Here is a 19481-nt window from a genome sequence, read left to right on the forward strand (position 1 = left end):
AGAGGCAACTTTGCATTTCTCCAGAGTACCGATGCAATCTCCGGCAAATTAATTTACGCTCCAAACTTGTATCCCCTCGAGTGCTGGCAAAACAAGGTTTCAGTAAAGGTTTTTCAAGGGAACAGCAGAAGGCTCCTTGCAGGCACTGAACTGAAAATGCAGTTAGCACTTGGCTCCTGGTGCAAAAGCATGGGTGAGAAGGAAGATCTTATCTGAGGCGCGGCGGAGCTCGGTCGCCAAAGGCAGGGAGGACCGAGGGGCGAGCGGCGGGGCCGCATCCCGGCTGTGCGGGCAGGGCCGGCGAGGCACAGGGCGGCGGGGAAGAGGGCTGCGCTGGGGCGGATGCGGGTGGGCAGAGGGAGCCAGGCCCGAGGACTCGGACCCGAGGGGTCTGTGCACACCGGAGCAGGCTGCCTGAGCTCCCCGGTCTCGGCCGCGCCGTGCCGTGCCAAGCCCGGGGCCGGACCGTCCCGGGGCAAAGGGGGGGCCGCACCGCCCCCCAGTAGCGGCTCTGCCCCCAACCCGCCCGCCCTCGGGCAGCGCCGGCCCCGCCCCGCGGCGCGCGCCCAATGGGTGTGGGGCTCATTTGCATATTTGCATACTGGCGGGCTCATAAGGGCCCGGGGCGGGAGTGGCGGTCGCAGAGGTTTGCTTGGCGCGCCGGGGTGTTTCGGTGCTGCTCACAGGGTGATTCATTGCCATCGCATTATTTTTGCGCTACGGTTGTATTGTTTTGTTTTGTGTTTTTTTTTTTCTTTACTAACCCCAAAACTTCACCTCCCCGAAACTTTTCTGCCGCGGCAGAGCGCAGGGAGAGAGGAGGCGAGATGGGGAGGAAGGCGTTCCTGGCCGCCGCCTGCCTCTGCTTGCGCTGGGTGGCTGCTCTCGGCGCGGCCCCAGCAGCCGCCGGCGGTAAGTCCCCGGCCCGGGGAGGGGGCGGTGCGGGGGGCGGGTAGCCCGGAGGGAGCACGGGGCTGGGGGTGCAGGGGAGGTGCCGGGCATGCCTGTTGGATTTGGGGAGGGGGGGGGGGGAGGGGGGGAAATGCTGCCGGCGTGGCGGGAAAGGGGAGTTTGCAAGTTAGATTTGCAAGGGCTCTCCGGGGTGCCGGGGATGCTGCGGGACCTGGGTGGGGTGGCCTCGGAAGGCGCTGGAGAGCGATGCCGGCCGGACCCACGTCCAGTTAGGACAGACCCGGAGCCAGCTCCCTGCCCGGAGCGTGGGCACAACCTGCCGGGCTGATGGCACGGCCTGTGAAGGTTTGGGATCTGTTTTTTCCCCAGGAGCAAGGTGGCTTCCAGGAGTCCCTTGCTGGAGCCGGATCGGCACAACGGTAGCACCACGGTTGGGTCTCTCGGCTCCAGAGGGCCAGAGCCCTCCGTTGTGCACGGGACTTGCCCATCCCATGGGAGCCCTGCATCCCAACTTCCTACGGTTCTTGGTCTGAATTGTCTAGGACAAGGCTGAGTTTCATCAGTGTCATGATAATGTGCTTGGTTTGTAGTTAATGTCTTTAGCGCAGCAGAATCCGTTAGGGAAAAAGTGAACAGAGGGATATACTCTCGTATATATTTATTTAAGTTGTACCTGCATTTGTGTGTAGGCACCCTCCAGGCTAGAGGAAGTGAAACATGGGCAAATGTAGAGTGCTGGATGTTCACTAATGCTCTCTTGGTTAATTGCAACATGATTGCAGTTTTAATGAGCAAAGAAACTAGCTTTAGGAGACCACTATTCCTCAAACTTAAGTTAGCAGTGCCCTGTCACAGTCTTAATTTCTTACATTAATCTTCCACATATAATGCCTACCTTGAAGAAGCCACAGCCTTAGAAGAAAATGTGGCTGTAGCTCTCAGAGCTACTGTGTGATACGGAAATGGAATATGGAAACAGCTGCTTTTTTCACCGAGGATGCCTTTGTTATTTCCTTTGTGCACAAGGAAGCTGAAGGGAAGTATTCAAAAGTAAGGGGATAGGGTGCTAGGGTACAGCCAAAGGAATGTATTCTCGCTTTGAATCCAATCTTGTGCCATCAGAGGCAACCAAAAGCAGTTTTCATCACAGTATCCAAGTTTCATACAGCAAAATAACTATCTTCCCAGAGCTAGCCTTCATCCCTGTAGGAATTGATTTGCCACAGACTTACTAATGATTACATTATTTCTCCTTAGGAACAGGTTATATGAAAACAGGTTGTGTGATCATCCTAAAGGTGTACAAGCCTTCAGTCCCACGCTATTTCTTGCACACCATGGTAAAAAGATGTTTTGAAACCATGGAAAATACATGATCCAGCCCTCCAGGAATCCAGAGTATTTAATAAGCAACCTAGAAAAAGATATTCGAGGTGAAGATAACATTGGTGTTCCAGGAAAAGATAAAACATTACTAGGAAGACATTCTGGCCTCTATTTTTACCAGTGTAAATCCAGAGTTGGGGGTTATAGCAGATTCATGCTGTTGTGTGATGCGAGCTGCTGGCTTTTGCTGTGGCTGTGTTTGGGATGGACCTGGCAGGGCAGCTGTGGCATGGCCTTTCCAGAAACAATGTATTTCTGAGAAGGCATAGTGGTGAGGCTGTCAGGCATCAAAAGAGCGCTGGAGAATAGCATGAGCGCTGGCATTCCTAAAAGTCTGCTGGAATCTCTTCTGTGCAGGAAGTACTTGCATGGTATGGCTTTCTCATGCATCCTTTCCTCCATATTACTGCAAAGTCTGACAGTGATTGCATTTTATTGTCTTGGGCTAACTCCAGATATCCCGGAGGGACTGATGGATGGCAAGAGCTCTGCTGGATTGAGTTACAAGCCTCCCAGCTGCAGCTGAGTAAGGATCTATTTGACAGGGAGTGCCTTGGAGAGGGGCGAGCATCCATGTGCACAGTGTGAGAACAGCAGTTTGCCCTTGTTTTGCCAGCTGCAGGACTTGAGCTGGGAGGTCCCTGCTCAGCATCTAGGTGTTGCTCTTTCCATTGACTCTGCATGGGAAGTAAAGGAGAAGGTACTCTCAGGGCTTTGCCGTTAAGGAAGACCTAAATAAACTTGAAGTTGTAATTTCTTTACAGCAAAGTTAAATAACCTGACTTGTGGGGTAGGTTTCATGGGATTGCAACACACAGTAGTCTGCTTTCAGTTTATAGTGTAGATCAAATTGAACAATAACAATTTCTGTGATACAGTCCCTTAATTACAGCTGACCATGAGTTTGCTTCAGAACTCATTTAGGAATTCAGTATGACTAATTGATGGATGATCCTAATACTGGTTATCAGCTGAGGGAGGAGTTACTCCAGTTAACTCCAGCTGGTTATGTAAATGTTTGATGTTATGTGCAGATGTTTGCTGCTGTGCGTGTGTGTATGTCTGTGTGGGCTTGAGTTTACACAGTCTAGCAATGTAATTTCTAATGATCTTTGCACCTAGCTAATAGTATTTCCATGTCTGTGTACATAACGCTAGGAAATTGTTGTTTATCAGATTCCCTTTTTAAAAGCATAGTTCAGGTGCAGTGATTCTGGCAAATGCATTGTTATATTTGGCATCCTGTGTCTGATGTGGGCAGCTTAACTTTTGATTAATATTCCAGATGGTGTTACTTCCTCAAAACTCACATTGTCCACCCAGCTGATCACTGATAAACTGTTTTCATCAAAATTGGTTGCCAGGTTGACTTGGGCTTCTCATGAAGGAAACTTGAAGCTCAATTCTCTTTATTAGTGTGTAAACTCTTACTTGGACTCTGTCAGAATGCTTAAAGTCAGTGGGATGCTTTCAAAATTGATAGGAGTCCCTAACTGAATGGAGTTTCACAAATCGCAAGTTGAAAGTGTCACAAGTTTTAAACAGGAAAATGAAGCTTCTGACTTTTTCCAGTTTCTCAGCTTTTTTTTTCCCCACTTTCTTCTGAGTTGTATGATATTCTCTATACCTTGACATACAGGACAGCTTTTTTAAAGAATGAAAACTGAGATTGTATAAGTGGAGGTATAAGAAAAGCATCAGAAAGTTTGCAGAGCATAAAATGATGGATTTTGGCAATGTAGCCTGTGGGCTATTAGAAAAGCAAATTTGGGTCTGAAATTGGTGGCTTAATTCTTAATTCCGCTCCCTTTTCCAGTTCCCTAAATAACCCCTTTGTAGGTCACCTTGTTAACTGTAAGCACATAGCAGTGGCCAGAAAACTTTATTTTGTAACAGGGGCTTGTATTTGCAACTGGGCCCCTGAAAGCTTTTGCAATACAGAGCACATGCCTTTATACTGCTGCTGAACTAAGCCTGGGAAAGTGTGAATTTTAGCAAAAGCATGGATTTGTTTTGTCTACACATTTTTACCTCCAGGCCTGCTTCTCTTCAAGGCCTTGTTTAGAAATGGACTTGCATTCTTGTCACTCAAACCTACTTCAGTGCCTCAGTATGGATGCACATAAATTTCTTTATATCTAATTTCTCTACCTATGTTATGTAAAACCTGATGCAAATACAAGTAAATTTCTATCCGCCTTTCAGAAACATGCTGAAGACTCCCCATTTCTGGGTTTTCCCTGGTTTAATTTGGGTTAAAACATATCATTAACTAACCAGTGGTGAGTGTGTACATTGACTGTCTCTGCATTTCTTTGGCTTTGTGTAAGGCTGTAAGAATGAGACCCAACTGTTTGACTAGCTCAGTTAGGACATGATTCAAGGAGACTTCTCACTTTAAATCATGAGGAAAAGGTCTGTGACAAAAGTCTCTGTATGACAAAGTTTGGTTCTGAATCATTTTTTAAATAGACCAAGATATGTCATGAGGTACAGAAGTAGAAGTGGGAAATGCTAGTTTTCTGAAGTGATATGCTTTATAGCTTTTCTGCTGCAGTTTTAGAGCATGGTACATACAGATGTCAGTATATGTGTCAGTACTATTATGTACCTTTGTACTGTATTTCTGAAATTTAATCTGCAGGAGGTGGGAGGTGAGGTGTTACTCCAGCAATATGTGTGGCACAACATGAGGTGCAGACGAGTTATCTTAATGCTCTGAGCCATACAGAATTTGCAAAGCCTAACTCAGGCAAATATTGAGAATAGCTTCTTAATGAGCACATCATTGAGAAGTCTGTAACAAACCCCACCACACATGCTTCCCTCATCCAGAGGTATCTTGCTGCTGGGAACTGAGCATATGTGGACATTAGACAATGTGACACCTTTTGTGAGTGTAAAAGATGCTGACAATTTCCTCTGACTTTCTAATTCCTCATACACCATAGCTAAATGAGCAGAGTGGCCTTCTGCCATTTCCCTAACTCATAGGCTGTTGCTTTGCAGCTGCTGCTTTCCTGGTGGTAACTGCACATGAGTGTTCCTGTGTCCCGAAATCCCACTCAGATTTTTTTAGGTGGAAGCACACAAATATTTGTGAAGCACTTTGCACATCTTCAGTGGTAGGTGCCACTGTACTGCAGTCCTAAGTTTGGGGCACCTTTAAGTATGGTGCACTTAGAAGTGTAAATTTAGTTTGTTACAAGCTTGTTTCCAAAAGAGATGCAGTTTGAACTTATATGCAGATTCTAGCATGTGTTTGTAATTGAAAACACTGCAAGACAGGATATCAATTTAATTTAATTTTGGATTTTTATCAGATAGATTTAATTCAGAAGGGAAATCGTATCTAAGTATGAAAGGAAGCACTATTAACTAGTGAGCTGGTGGACTGTTCTTGTTCGCCTTCCTGTGCTGGGCAGGAATATGCATAATTGAAAGTCCTTGCATTGTATGCCTTACAGTTGAAAGCTGTTCTTAATCCTTTCAAGGTTTTACTGATTCACTGCTGAGTGAAAAATTATGGTTGCTATTTAACCAATCAGCCTTTGGGTCTTTCCTTTTTCTGGTTAAAAAGTAAATAGTGTAAGTCTAAAGATTTCTTTCAGGAGGAGCTTTTGTATTCTCTCAGTTGGTGAGAAAAGTTTTGAATGTGCAAAAATACAAAAAAGGGGCAACTTCTGAGAAGGATCAGCATTTGGTTAGTTTGGTAAATTTTGCTTTCAGTAGGTAAAGTCTTATATTTACCATTATGTGAATACTTCTACTGGCTTGGAGAAAGGTGTTTTTCATAAACTTTATCCCTTCTTTAGGGGGAAAGAGGTAAGAAGGGGCCCTCAGTGTAATTATCCTGAATTAGCTAGCCAGCCTAGCACAGTCAAGGTCAAAACCTAAAGCTGAGCACTGCCTCTGTTCAGTGAACAGTTGTTACTTCCCTGCATGTGCTCTGCTTTCGGCAGGTGAGAAGTCCTGACGAACTCGGGCAATGTTAAGGCATTGATTGCGGATGATGGCAGTTTCTCTGAGGGCTGCACATGAGCATTTGTTGCTAGCCTGTGTGCTGGTTTTACACCTCATGCAAGAGGTTTTTGATTTCTGATTTCTGTGGCCCTCCAAGCACAGCAGGAACCTCCCAGACTTCATCCAGCTACCTGAGGGCTGAGTGAGGCTGGGCATGAGTCAGTGCCCTGCTGTGTATGGTAGCTTGAATGGGAAGACCAGAAAAACTAAGTTTAGGAAAAAAAAAAGAATCATTCATTATTCATCACCTCTGGATGATGCAGCACAACTTTATGGAGAAATACAAATCTACCAGGTATCATAGAAGACCTCTTCTGCAATGGGAAAAGGAAGGGGACTGGAAATCTGTTTTGCGTGTCCAGCTTGAGGTCCTCACTGTGTCCCTTTGCATTACCTGTGGTGGCTTGGAGCCATTCATAATGTGTGTTCAGGAGTCTGTGAAAGCTTGGTGGTCATGCTGCCGGGAAACACAACACTGAGCATGATAGAGTTGGCCTTGAGTTCAGCTTCACTTGGAAAACAGGCAATCAGTATTTGCTAAATGTGAGTTGCCAAAGTAGGGCCTGGTTTTCAAAAAGCATTGGAGTTTAAGTTCACGGTTAATTACAGGGTCTGCTGGATATAGAGGTACTTAACTGTTGAATCAGATGTAAAAAGAGGAGGCATTTAAGTTTCTTCCCAGACAAAGGAAGTAGTGAGCATGAAGCCTGAAGTCACTTCTCTGCTTTGTAGGAACAAAAGGAAAACTTATGTTTTGAAGCTGGAAGCTGGAGGGAGTTCTCTAGGAAGTGATCTTTTCAGGCCATCACATGCTTTGTTACCACCAGTACATGATCTTCACCCCCCTCCTCCCCCCCCCTTCAAAATAGCTTAAGGCAGAGGAAGGTTTTTTCCTGCGGCGTTGCCTACCAGATTATCTGAAAAAGTACTACCTTCAAAATACAGGCTTCTACTTTGCTAGTTCAGTTGCTTTAATGGGTGTCTGATCTTCTCACTACTTTTTCTTTGTTGGTAAAATGTTAAAACCAGCATTTTGTAAACCAGTGGTGACTCTGCAGCTTTTATTTTTAATGCACTGCAACTACTGGGTGCTATGAAGAGCCTTGATAGGCAGTGATTACTGATGGAGTGATGTGGAAGATGAACCACCAAAATATGTAATAGTATGGTAGGAGCTTGCTGTTTTCCTGCATGTACTGTCTATGACTGTCCTGTGTAGTTCTCTGCACTGCTGTGGTAATTCACAGGTTTCCTGTTAATAATGTAATGGGGAAAATACTGGCTCCTAAAGGGAATTCATACCTCTCTGACAGCTGGCCAGATCCTCAGTGTTTTAGCAGGACCTTGGAGGGGGAGCAATTTTCACCCTCTGATTTCCTCTTTACATGGCTGTTGTGGCGCAAAAGGAACATTGTAAGAAATGAAAAACACGTGTTCCATTTCTTGACTGTTCCTGATATCTCTCCAATATTGTACCTGTGACTTGTGAACTATTTGTCCTAATACTCCTAAAACACTACTGAATGTTTCCGGTGCTCTTGCATGGCAGAAGCTGAGACCAATTTTGAAGGAATTGAGAGCAAGTTTTCCTTACGGACGCCTGCAGAGCCCGATGAGGATGTCTGCTACCTGGTTCCTGGGCAGGTGGACAGCCTGGCACAGTGCAACTTCAACCATACCAGTAAAACCTTTGTGGTGATCCATGGGTGGACGGTAAGAAGAAAGGGGAGGAATCTCCCTTTTAACCATACTCCTGATAAACTGTGCTAGATACGTCAGCTGAGGTGTCTATACACCACAGATGATATTAAGATATCTCCTTTTTTTAATTAAAAAACCCCAACCCAACAGGTGACAGGAATGTATGAGAGTTGGGTCCCGAAGCTGGTGGATGCTCTGTACAAGAGGGAACCCGATTCAAATGTCATTGTGGTGGACTGGCTAATTCGAGCTCAGCAACACTACCCAGTGTCCGCTGCATACACTAAGCTGGTGGGAAAGGACGTTGCTATGTTTATTGACTGGATGGAGGTAAGACATGTAGTCACAAGTCTCACATTGCTGTTTTGTTTCCTAGGACATTATGTACAATTATGCAGCTGTGTTAATCATCTCCTGTTGGGTAGATGGAGTTAAGCTGTTGCAGACAGTACTTTTGCTGGACTGGTAGAATCCCAGCTTTAATGGTTATCCCTTACACAAGAAGGCCTTTTATAGTGCATTCCAGAAACTTCACCTTGTGGTCTGTGGAGCCATGTGAGTCCACAGTATTTCTGAAGGCTCTGTGAGATGTAGCTATGAAAGACAGGTTCCTATATATTATACAGCAGCCAGCCTTTGGGAAACAGAAGTCTGCCCTGCCTTTGGGGAATACTTAGGAGATCCAGAAACTGGTGGGGAGGAGGTAGGTGAAAACCTTTGATATAATACACAGCCCTGTGTTCTGTCCTTCATTCTGCATTCCTCTCTGCTTAGATTTTTGCCTTAAATTAGTTAACTCAAGCAACCTAGTATGGCACAAAATTATGTTAATTGTATTTAGTGTTCTTCTGTTATTCATGGCTCAAAGAAATCCCAGTGTTTACAAAACGTTTTCCCTTGTGTCTTCTGATGTTTTCCCATTTGAGTTCAAACTTTAAACAAATCGCTGTCTTCTGCAGGAGCAATTCAATTATCCTCTCAACAATGTCCACTTGCTGGGGTACAGTCTAGGTGCTCATGCTGCTGGAATTGCTGGGAGCCTGACCAAGAAGAAGGTGAACCGAATTACTGGTAAGAAAACCTGTGGTTGTAGAGTGGAGAGTCCTGTCTCTTCCATAGTGAATTATTATGTTCCTCTGGAAAATCACCAGAATAACTGTTGCTTGTTGGCAGTACTTAGGTTATGTGTTCATGCTTTATTGAATCAGCAGGGCTGATATTTCTGTAGTAGAACTGGAGAAGGTTCAGAAAAGAACAGCAAAGATGGTGGGTGAGAAGCCTTGATCTGCTTCTGCACAAGTGAGTGAGTAGGCAGGGAGTCATTGAACATGAAAAGAGATGAACTGGGGGGATGTGATCAAGACTGGCCAGGTCCATGGCTTGGAGAAGGTCACCGTATCTCTTGCAGCATGAGAACTTTAGCTGGTTGTCTTCATCCAGGTGGTCATCCGTTGCAGCTGCTGGGAGCTGTTCAAAAAGAATAGGAGATAGATTGTTCTGCAGTGGGTGTCCTGCAGAGCTCTTTGCCATGGGATGCTGTGGATGCAAGTTTATACAGGCTCAAAGGGAGACTGGACAGATAATCAGAAGAGATCTACCGTGGGTTACTAAAAAAATTAATTCTAATGGGCTCAAATAATATTCTAGGCTGAAAATAATACTGGGAGAGTTTTTGGAAGGGGAGGTGTTGTGGTTTAACCCCAGCCAGCAACTAAGCACCACGCAGCCGCTCACTCACTCCCCCCCATCCAGTGGGATGGGGGAGAAAATCGGGGAAAAAAAGTAAAACTCGTGGGTTGAGATAAGAATGGTTTAATAGAACAGAAGAAGAAACTAATAATGATAACACTAATAAAATGACAACAGTAGTAATAAAAGGATTGGAATGTACAATTGGTGCGCAGGGCAATTGCTCACCACCCACCAACCGACACCCAGCCAGTCCCCGAGCAGCGATCCCCCACTCCCACTTCCCAGTTCCTATATTAGATGGGATGTCAAATGGTATGGAATACCCTCTTGGCCAGTTTGGGTCAGCTGCCCTGGCTATGTCCCGTGCCAACTTCTTGTGCCCCTCCAGTCTTTTCGCTGGCTGGGCATGAGAAGCTGAAAAATCCTTGACTATAGTCTAAACACTACTGAGCAACAGCTGAAAACATCAGTGTTATCAACATTCTTTGCATACTGAACTCAAAACATAGCACTGTACCAGCTACTAGGAAGACAGTTAACTCTATCCCAGCTGAAACCAGGACAGGAGGGAAGTATACATATGTGTGCCCCGTTCCTGTGCGTGCCTAGATGTCTGCTTAGGGTGATTTTTGGAGGCTGAGAAGTGTGCTAGACAAGGCAGAGTGCACAGCTGTGGTGGGGCTGATTAACAGCCCAGCACCTGGAGAGCTGAGCCCCTACCACTGATCTTGGTGACAAAGGAAATGCCAACATGAGCAAATGAGGCTAAGAAAATCACTCATCTGTGGTGCCCTTGCTGCTGAGAGAGCTTGTGAGCGGCATTCAAATGGGAGCCTAGCTCCCTTCCTCCTGGCACCCTTTGCCCTTTCACCTAAGCCTGACTGTGGTCTCAGATCCACAGGCATGCTGGGGGTGGGCAGGCTAGGCAGCATTTCCATCAGGACAGGCTGACTCCTGAGACGTGGCAGATTAAAATGAGGAGGCCAAAGCACTAGTCCATCTATCCTTCCTTTCTCTGAGCTGCAGCTATGTTGCTTTCACTGAGGCTGCCAAATCAGTCAAATACCAGTTATGCCCCCATGGTTGCCCTCGGTGCCCAGGATGAACCTTTCCCTGGGAAAGCAGCATCACCTTTGAGCACAGGGAGCAATGGGATGTGGTCCCTGAAGTCCTCACAGCAGAGGGGGAGGCAGCTCAGACCAGGTGAGGCTAACCAGGGGTGGGCAGCCCAGGTACTTGTCCCCAGGTGTGGGCTGCAGAAAAGACATGTCCCTTGAGCTCTGCCTTCAAGCCATCTCTCAAGTAGTTGTCTGGATTCAAGAGATAGTACTTGTTCACTGGCAGAATAGTTCTGGGTGTTTTTGATGTCAGTGTTGCTGCAGCTTGAGAGTTCACCATTATAATCCCTCTTAGGCATGTAGACAGTGAAGCTTTCATTTATGTTTCCCACTTGTTCCCCTAGCAGGGAGTTAGGAGCAAGACATGTTCCACAGTTCAGATAGAAATTTTACAATTCTTGACAAGAGAGGAAGACATTGAGAAAACATTTACTAGCTTGTTTCTTCCATACACTGGAAATGCTACAGGCATGAGGAAGCTATCTGGGCTGCTTTACATATGTTTACATACACCTTATTTTTTTAAACAGTGACAGCATTTCAAGGTAGTGTACTTGATTCTCCTATATACATGAATGCTACTTAAATGATCCCAGTGTAATGTTTGCAGTGACACCAGCACCATATGCAATACTCCAGCCCAATGTGGTAGCTGAGTTTGGCATTTGTTATCACTGTCAGTGTCCTTGGCAGACAATAATCTCAGTTTTTCTTTGTGGTTTGCCCCATAAAGGGCTGGATCCAGCTGGTCCTACCTTTGAGTATGCCGATGCCCTCACCCGCCTCTCCCCGGATGATGCTGACTTTGTGGATGTCCTACACACCTACACTCGAGGCTCTCCAGACCGCAGCATTGGGATCCAGAAGCCCGTTGGACACATTGATATTTATCCTAATGGTGGAGGTTTCCAGCCAGGTTGCAACTTGGGAGAAGCACTCCGTCTGATTGCTGAAAAAGGCTTTGCAGGTGAGGCTGCTCTGGAACAAACAGTATCACATCCAAAGGGTGACCTTCAATAGCCTGCAGGTTTCCTGCAAGCAAAGATCTCTTTGAGAGGCACAGGAACTTGTTCTTTTAAGTGCTTTTAACAGTCACCCTGTAAAGCCCAGCTGTGGTGTAGGAGATGGTGCCTGTTGACAGCACTGCTTAGGGGTTTATATCATTATATGCATGTATGTATACATATTAAACATTTTTGTTCTTTCAAGATGTGGATCAGCTGGTAAAATGCTCCCATGAACGATCCATCCACCTCTTCATTGACTCCCTCCTCTATGAAGAAAAGCCCAGCATGGCCTACCGCTGCAACACAAAGGAGGCCTTTGAGAAGGGTCTCTGCCTGAGCTGCCGGAAGAACCGCTGCAACAATTTGGGTTACAAGGTCAACAGGGTGAGAACAAAGAGAAACACCAAAATGTACTTGAAGACCCGTGCTCAGATGCCCTATAAAGGTAGGTCCTGCCTGCTTACTGGTGAGCAAGACTGGTACTTTTGCTCAGCTGTGTGTCAGAGTGGGTGCGTGCTGCAGGTGACAATATTGCTGCTTTGGTGCCTGTGGTAAGCAGGGGTGAAGCTTGCCTGCAGTTTGCCATTAAACCTGAACTAAACTGCAGTGTCAGAAAAACAGTATCATCTTACTCAAGTTGTGGAGGTGGTGGGCAGAGAACAAAGGCATGTATTTTGTAACAAGTTTCTAAGTAGCAAAATTAAGATGACTTACTCTGTGGCTCAGTCACTTGGAACAACTGGGTCTTCCAAAATTTTTCAGTATTTTTCATCCAAATGAATTTTTCCTACTGCTGGGAAAATAATCAGCAGAGCTCAGCCTGATGCACAGCTTCTTTAAAGATGTGCAACCATCGGACTTGTGCCTTTCATAGTGCCTTTGCCAGAGGAGCACCAGCCCTTGTTAAAATATTGCAGCACTTTTTGATTCCCATTGTCACAGTGGTAGATCTGAGAAGGACACTGCCAGAAAGAACTGGAAGGCTTTCAGGTAGGGAAATAGCTTCTGAGTTGAGTTTTACTACTTTATTTTTTTCCCCTTTCTAGCTTTGACTGTACCACATGGTATGCTCATTGTGTGCATTTTGTGATGGACCAGCAATCAGAGGGCACATTCCTTTAGTGTTAGAACAGCTGTAAAACTGTTTTTCTTGTATTTGTTGCTTAATCTGCAATGTCAGTGGGTTTGAATTTTTTTTGCCGAGGCTCCTCTGTGAGGAGGGCACAACTTGTTTCAACTCAAGGACAGCAAGTCTTACAGATTTATAACAGGTTTGAAGGCAATACTGCAGACTCTGGGTTTTTTTTGTGGTGGCAGTCAACTTAAATGCAGAGTTTAGTTGCCAGAACTGCAAAGGTGTGTTTTCATCATTATTCCCTGGCATCCTAATCTTTACCTCCTCACAAAAATAGTTCCCTGGATACCTGCAGGGAACTAAACTCCTCGGTTTAGTGATAGTGGCATATTCCAGCCTAGGATTTGCATGGGGATTATTGGGTGGTTTTGTCACCAGCAGTCTCTTTGGAGGTTGAGTTTTTTCCTAATGGCCTTTCCTTTTGTGTTCTTCCAGTCTTCCATTACCAGGTCAAGATCCATTTCTTTGGAAAGACTAATATGACCAAGACAAACCAGCCATTCCTGATCTCTTTCTATGGCACTCTAGATGAGAGTGAGAACATTGCTTTCACACTGTGAGTAGCTACAGAAACAACTGCAATGTACTGTTGGGTCTACCTAAATCTGTTAAAGTCCCAGCTGAAAAAACTTGTTCTAGCTCCAGCTACAGGGTCCCAGAATCTGCTCTTCTCCTTGATCAAGGGGATGCATCCACTGCTGAAGCTAATGATCTAAGCTCTATAGGAGTTGTTCTTGATGAGAGATCTGAAATATGGAAATGTGAAGTCTGTGGCTCAGTCTAATAACAATTTTTCTGGTGTGGCAGTTTTTTTGTTTTCTTCTCTTTTCAGTATCTTGATGCCATGTTCCACCTGTGTTAAAACTCCTTAAAAGGAGACTGCAACCTGAAGTTAAGTGTTTGATGGGTCTGAGGGCCTCAGTGCAGAAGCTGAGGGAGACATGGGATTTGCTTCCACAGCTCTGCAAATAAGCAGAAGTCTGTGCTTACATCCCTGCACATGGGCTGGCAGGGTATGGGGCTGGAAAGCACCAAAGTCTGTTTACTGCTCCAAGGAACCTGAGCTGTTCCTGGCTGGTGCTTGTCTGGCTTCTCTGAGAGCCACCAGCACTGCAGAAGACACCCCTTGCCTGGCAGTCTGTCCCAGGATTTTACCAGCCTTGCTGCAGGTAGCTTTTTCTGGTGCCTTTAAAAAAGCTTAAGGTGTTTTTTCCTAATTCCATCCATCAGAACTATGGAAAAGGTTGCTTCCTTCTTCTCTGAAGTACATAAAGTCCTGGTTCTGTTTCCCCTTAATTTTCTTTATCTGTCCAACAGTTCTCTCTTTTTTTTTTTGTCCCTTATTCCCCTCCCCACAGGCCTGAGGTCTCCTCAAACAAGACCTTCTCCTTCCTGATTTACACAGAAGTGGATATTGGTGACCTGCTTATGCTGAAGCTGCAGTGGGAAAAAGACAGCTTCTTCAGCTGGTCAGACTGGTGGACTCCTTTTACATTTGACATCCAGAGAGTCAGAGTGAAGTCAGGAGAAACTCAGAAAAAGTAACTTGTTTTGATTGTTATAAGCTAAATTAGTTTTAATTGACAGTGTTTCCTGATCCCTGGTATCTCGCAGGGCAGGACAAAACATGGATAGAAGTTACAAATGGGTGCAGCACTGATAATCAGGGCTCGTGGCACCAAACTGGCTTTTATGTCAGCCAGGTTCAGTTGTTTGCTTCCACTGGGATCTGCAATCTGTAGTTTCACTCCTACATAATGCATTTGCATGCCACTGTCTTGTGTGCATCAGGTTAGTTATAACATCCAGGAGAGGATCTCCATGGACCAACATCTCTGACTGTATTTGCAGTTCCTCTCCTCCTTTCTCTTGCTGGACATTTGCCTAAGTTTTCTTGCAAAGAGCATGCTTAGACAGAGATTTTTAGAAACCCTTCCAAAAGTGCATTTGCACAAGAAATCATTGCTTTGTTAAGCTGGATTTTCTTAGGAGTTGAATACCTGAATGGTGGGTGGGTGAAAAATGAAATGTTGCAGGATGTTGCTAATGCCTGAATGTTAAAACAGCAAAGTCTGAACAGAACTGCTTTGACAATCTTTTAAAATACTTATATTCACTAGACATGAGATCTGTTAGCAGAAAATGGACCCAGAACATAGTACACATGTCCTATGTACAGTATTGTGTATATGTTCCTCCTTTGAATAAACAAGGCAGTCACTTGATCAAAGAACAGTCATCAGAGCTGAACAAATATAGGGGTGGGGAAAGTACTGATAAATAGAAAAGCAACTGCTCAGGTTTGCTGGAATTGGCAACCTACTTTGTTTGCAAGCATTTGAGGGAGTAAGGCTTTCTTCCAAGATAATTCACCTGACAAAAAGTCATACAAAGACTGGTGTAAATAAAGATCCAAGAGACTTTGAGATAGAGCTTGTGATCTCTTAGCCACCAGAAGACTTTATGTAAAGGACCAGCAAAAGTTATGGCTACAGTTTGAGCTCCATGCATAATGGAGTTGCCAGGGTTTTTTTGCACAGTGTTTCTTTTGTCACACAATTGTCTTTTAAAAATCACTTTCTCACAGGCTTGTAGAGTAGTAGTGCCCCACATGACAAAGTATAAAGACTGCTTCCAAGCACTAGTCCTGTTCCTATGATTAAAAAGAGGCATCTGGCTCAGTCATGTGATTGTCCAATATTTATTCCACAGGGTGGTGTTCTGTTCTCGAGATGGCACCTCACATCTAAGTAAGGGAGAAGAGGCAGCAATATTTGTGAAATGTGCAGACGAGCCCGTCAACAGGAAGAGAGGAGGGTATGAGTGATCACTATTGTTTCTGGGTTGGGGGAAACTTGAGTGGTAGCAGGAGGATCTAATAAAACTTCCGGATTTAGTTGGCTTGTGCACTAGGCTGCTCAAGGCATCAGAAGCATCACAACTCAGACTAACCTGAGGTTTGCTTATGGCAGCCTTGGCAGCTTCAAAACCCCTAATTTGGTTCTCTGCTAACCATCTCCTTGTGTGGTTGTTAGCATGTCTGAAAAGCAAGTACAACTCAGTGCCTCTCGTGTTCTCATGGTGGCCAAGTATAAATGACTGTTAGAGTTTACAGACAAGGCACTGACACAAAGAGGAAAGCATGCCTCTATCTAAAGATACCCTGCATTTACCCTTAATTGAAGAACATCCAAACATTCCTACTGAGTCAGCCCAGAGCCCTCCCTCCTCACTGGCCAGCAGCGGATTCAGAGGCTGGTACAGAAACTGAGCAGGCATCTGCAGGTGCTCTCCCTGGCACACTGCTTTCTGCTGGCAACTGTACCGTGAGTGACTTCCTGAGATTTGCATCTCTGATTTTGATCAGAGATTGAGTCTTTGTGTTTAATAGCCCTTGGTGCATTTTCATTTTTGATCAATAATTTTTCTGACCCAGAGTAAACTTTCAAATGTGGGGCCAGCTTTATTTGGACTTTATCCACTAAAGTTTGAGCTGGAAAAGTGGTTATATTTATTTTAGTGCAGTTGCTGTGTGTGAAAGGTTTCATGGGGACACTTCTATACTGAGATCTAGTTCTGCATAAAAAGGCATGTGTGCTGACCTTCACTCCAAGGCAATGACCTGGGGAGGCCTTGAGAGCTCTGTGTGTGTATCTGACATGTAAAATCAAGCAGCAGCCAGGAAAAGCCCAAGCATGTAACTTATTTTCCTGTTAAATAGTATTTTCTTAATCTTAAGTCTCAAGAATAAGACAAAAAGAACAAGTATCTTACCTTCTCCTCCTCACCTTATCTGTCTTCCCCCACCCTGCCACAGTGCCAAGAAAGCCTCTAAAGAAAATTCTGCTGATGAATCTGCATAAGTGACAAGAATGAAGATTTTCCACACTGGGGAGGAGGAGAGTCTGTTCATCCCTGCGGACTGGATGTTCAGAACCAAATATATAGAAATATTTATCCACTGCTGGCTTTTTGCCTGCTATTTCTAGCTATCTTGTGAGGAAGTGTCAGCATACAAAGTTACTAACCATAAAGATACATTACCCAAATAATTAGAAACAAAAAGAAACCCGCAAAACAACTTACCAAAGGCTTGAGTGCTGGGAAGGAATAAGTAATTTTGCTTAATCATGGTGCCTTGTGACAAGGTTTCTTGACATCAAATCCTCTATAGCAATTTTCTAGTATTTATTTAAAAGAAGCAAAGCCCTGTACCTGGCTTTTCTTCCTTTTTAGGAGTATTCTGAAGCTGGACAGGTTTTCTTCTGGCTTGGCTGAATTTTCAGACAGCTCAGTAACTAGAGTTCATTGTCTTCAAGTGTGTGTTTAGCAAATGAGTAGGTTTCTCACATGAAAGAACACCTTTGCTGTGTGTATTACTAAAAGGTGTCAGGGACTGACTTAATATGGGGATGAATTTTCTAGTTTGTGGTTATGAATGTGTTTTACTGGGGGTAGATGCCAGTGCTGCTTAGCAATAGGTATGATCTGTTAAGCTATATACTTCTATGCAGCTTACCCTGGAATAAATAGCAGTTGTAGGAGAAGACAGCAATACCAGTGTCCTGTGCAGACATTGAATTTTTCATGTGTGCTTTCATTCCTTGAAAATGAAACCATCTGGCCTCCAACACTGTGTGAATAAGGAACTGCAAAGGAATTGAGCTACCAGAAACTGCAGGAAACAGATTTGTGTGGGTTCCCCCCGCCCTGACTTGCTTGCATTCCATATGCCAAAACTCTGACAGTTTCTCTGCTCTTTGACACCAAATGTCAGTCATGCAGCTGAGTGGCTGCTGTATGCAGTCTTCAGTGCAAGTGAAGCTACTTTGACAGGTGACAAGCATGCTCATGCTTCCCTGTACTGGAATTATGACTGCCAGTGACCCACCTTGGTTTGTTGCTTGGCTGTGATACAGCCATAGATCCTAGTAGCTGCTTGGTTTTCTGACATGAGGTGGAATTTGGCAAGGAGCAGGAGCTGTGACAGTTAAAAAGAGCCTGTGTGATGAACAAGAATGAATACTCTGAAAAACACTTGAATTAGACATGCTGCAAGTTGCCAAAAATAAAGGCATTCTGCTTCCCCTTTTTTAAGTAACATGTAATTTTTCTAGTGCTCTGAAAGGTTCAGTTAGCCCTCTCTTAGCTTTCTAGAAGATAAACAAAATACTGGGGAGGCAGAAGGGCTTGAAGGTAGAGACTTGGAGAAGTGTAATGTGAGTTATTGATGCTGGTTTTTATAGTCCTCCTGCATATGCAAGACTGTGGAGGTGGTGATTTCGCCAATATCATCCCATCTTGAAAGCAAAACCAACATGTATGTGTTTATGTGCACAGTTTTTGTTTTGGGGTTTTTTTTCTCCAGCCATGGCTGCTAGTATATTTGGGGATAAAAGTCTTAAACAGTGCAATATGTTGGAATATTAATAACTCTGAAATTGCTCACATTTGATTTCCTAACCCTTAAACTACAGCAGAGATATGATGAGTCACTGAGGGTGAGTATTGAGCCACTGCATCTGAGACCTCTAAAAATAAATATAATGATTTATTCCCTGTAGACTTCACATTTTATTGCAATTTTCTCTTAAGGGTTAAGTTCTCTGGAGATAAACTGTCTGAACAGGTGTGCTCTTAATACAGGATCAAATACAAACACATACAGAACTTGGATACAAAATAGTGAAGGTTCTTGTACATGAGGACACATGATTTAGCTTTGGATGTTATTTATTAGCTGTAAATAAGATATTTATGTGTGTAGTTTGTATATATTGCTAAAATTGCTGACAGACTCTACATTAATACAGTTGTGTGGTATTAATCCTGTATATAGCTTTCAGAGAGATTTTTGTCAACAAACCACTTACACTGCATTATTTCCTATGTGGTTAATACTTTTTTTTAAAAAGAAAGCTCCTCAGTTTTGTACAGAATGGAAGCCTATGGTTTTAATAAAATTCTCAAACTCATGCAAAAGTCCCTAATTTCCTTTTGATGAAGCAATCTGCTGTATATCTGTTAAGTCAAGGCTGTAGCCTTTTATTTGGATTCTGGAAAAGATGGGGTAAGACTCCCCCTGCCCCCTGGCCTTTCTTTTTGAGAAATGCAAAAATCGCACATCAACACATCAGAGAATGACTATGTGCCAGCAAATATCCCTATCACAAGAGCAGTGGCTGGTCACCTGCAGTTTGTGGTTTTCAGGTTTCATGCCCTTTTAAAAACAGCCCTTACTTTGACATGCTCGTTTTGATTTATTTATTTATTTAATATTTTTTTTTGGCAAGTGTCAGAACTATGCTTCTGCCCCTTGCTATACCATGTGGTGGGTTAACCCTGGCTGGATGACAGGTGCTGTTCTATCTCAGCTGGACAGAGGAGAGAAAATATAACAAAGGGCTTGTGGGTCAAGATAAAGACAGGGAGAAATCACTCAACCAATTACCACCATCGGCAAAACAGACTCAACTTTGGGAAAAATAATTTATTGCCCATCACCCA

The 19481-nt window shown here is 44.3% G+C and overlaps 1 protein-coding gene across 2 annotated transcripts; it reads left to right on the forward strand.

The window, feature by feature from the left end:
* Window positions 1-599: 599 nt before the first annotated feature.
* LPL (lipoprotein lipase) lies at window positions 600-18949 on the forward strand. Of its 2 annotated transcripts, none has more exons than XM_075021728.1 (10): window positions 600-912; window positions 7874-8034; window positions 8173-8352; window positions 8982-9093; window positions 11566-11799; window positions 12042-12284; window positions 13410-13530; window positions 14333-14515; window positions 15687-15791; window positions 16792-18949. In XM_075021728.1, exons 1-10 carry the CDS (start codon window positions 828-830, stop codon window positions 16835-16837), a joined length of 1470 nt encoding a protein of 489 aa, XP_074877829.1. In that variant the 5' UTR covers window positions 600-827; the 3' UTR covers window positions 16838-18949. The 2 variants fall into 2 exon arrangements, with proteins under 2 accessions (XP_074877829.1, XP_074877828.1); XM_075021727.1 differs by having other exon boundaries at window positions 602-912; window positions 7871-8034.
* The last annotated feature ends 532 nt before the right edge of the window (window positions 18950-19481 follow it).

Source organism: Buteo buteo, chromosome Z, assembly GCF_964188355.1.
Source record: "Buteo buteo chromosome Z, bButBut1.hap1.1, whole genome shotgun sequence".
NCBI classification, from domain to species: domain Eukaryota; kingdom Metazoa; phylum Chordata; class Aves; order Accipitriformes; family Accipitridae; genus Buteo; species Buteo buteo.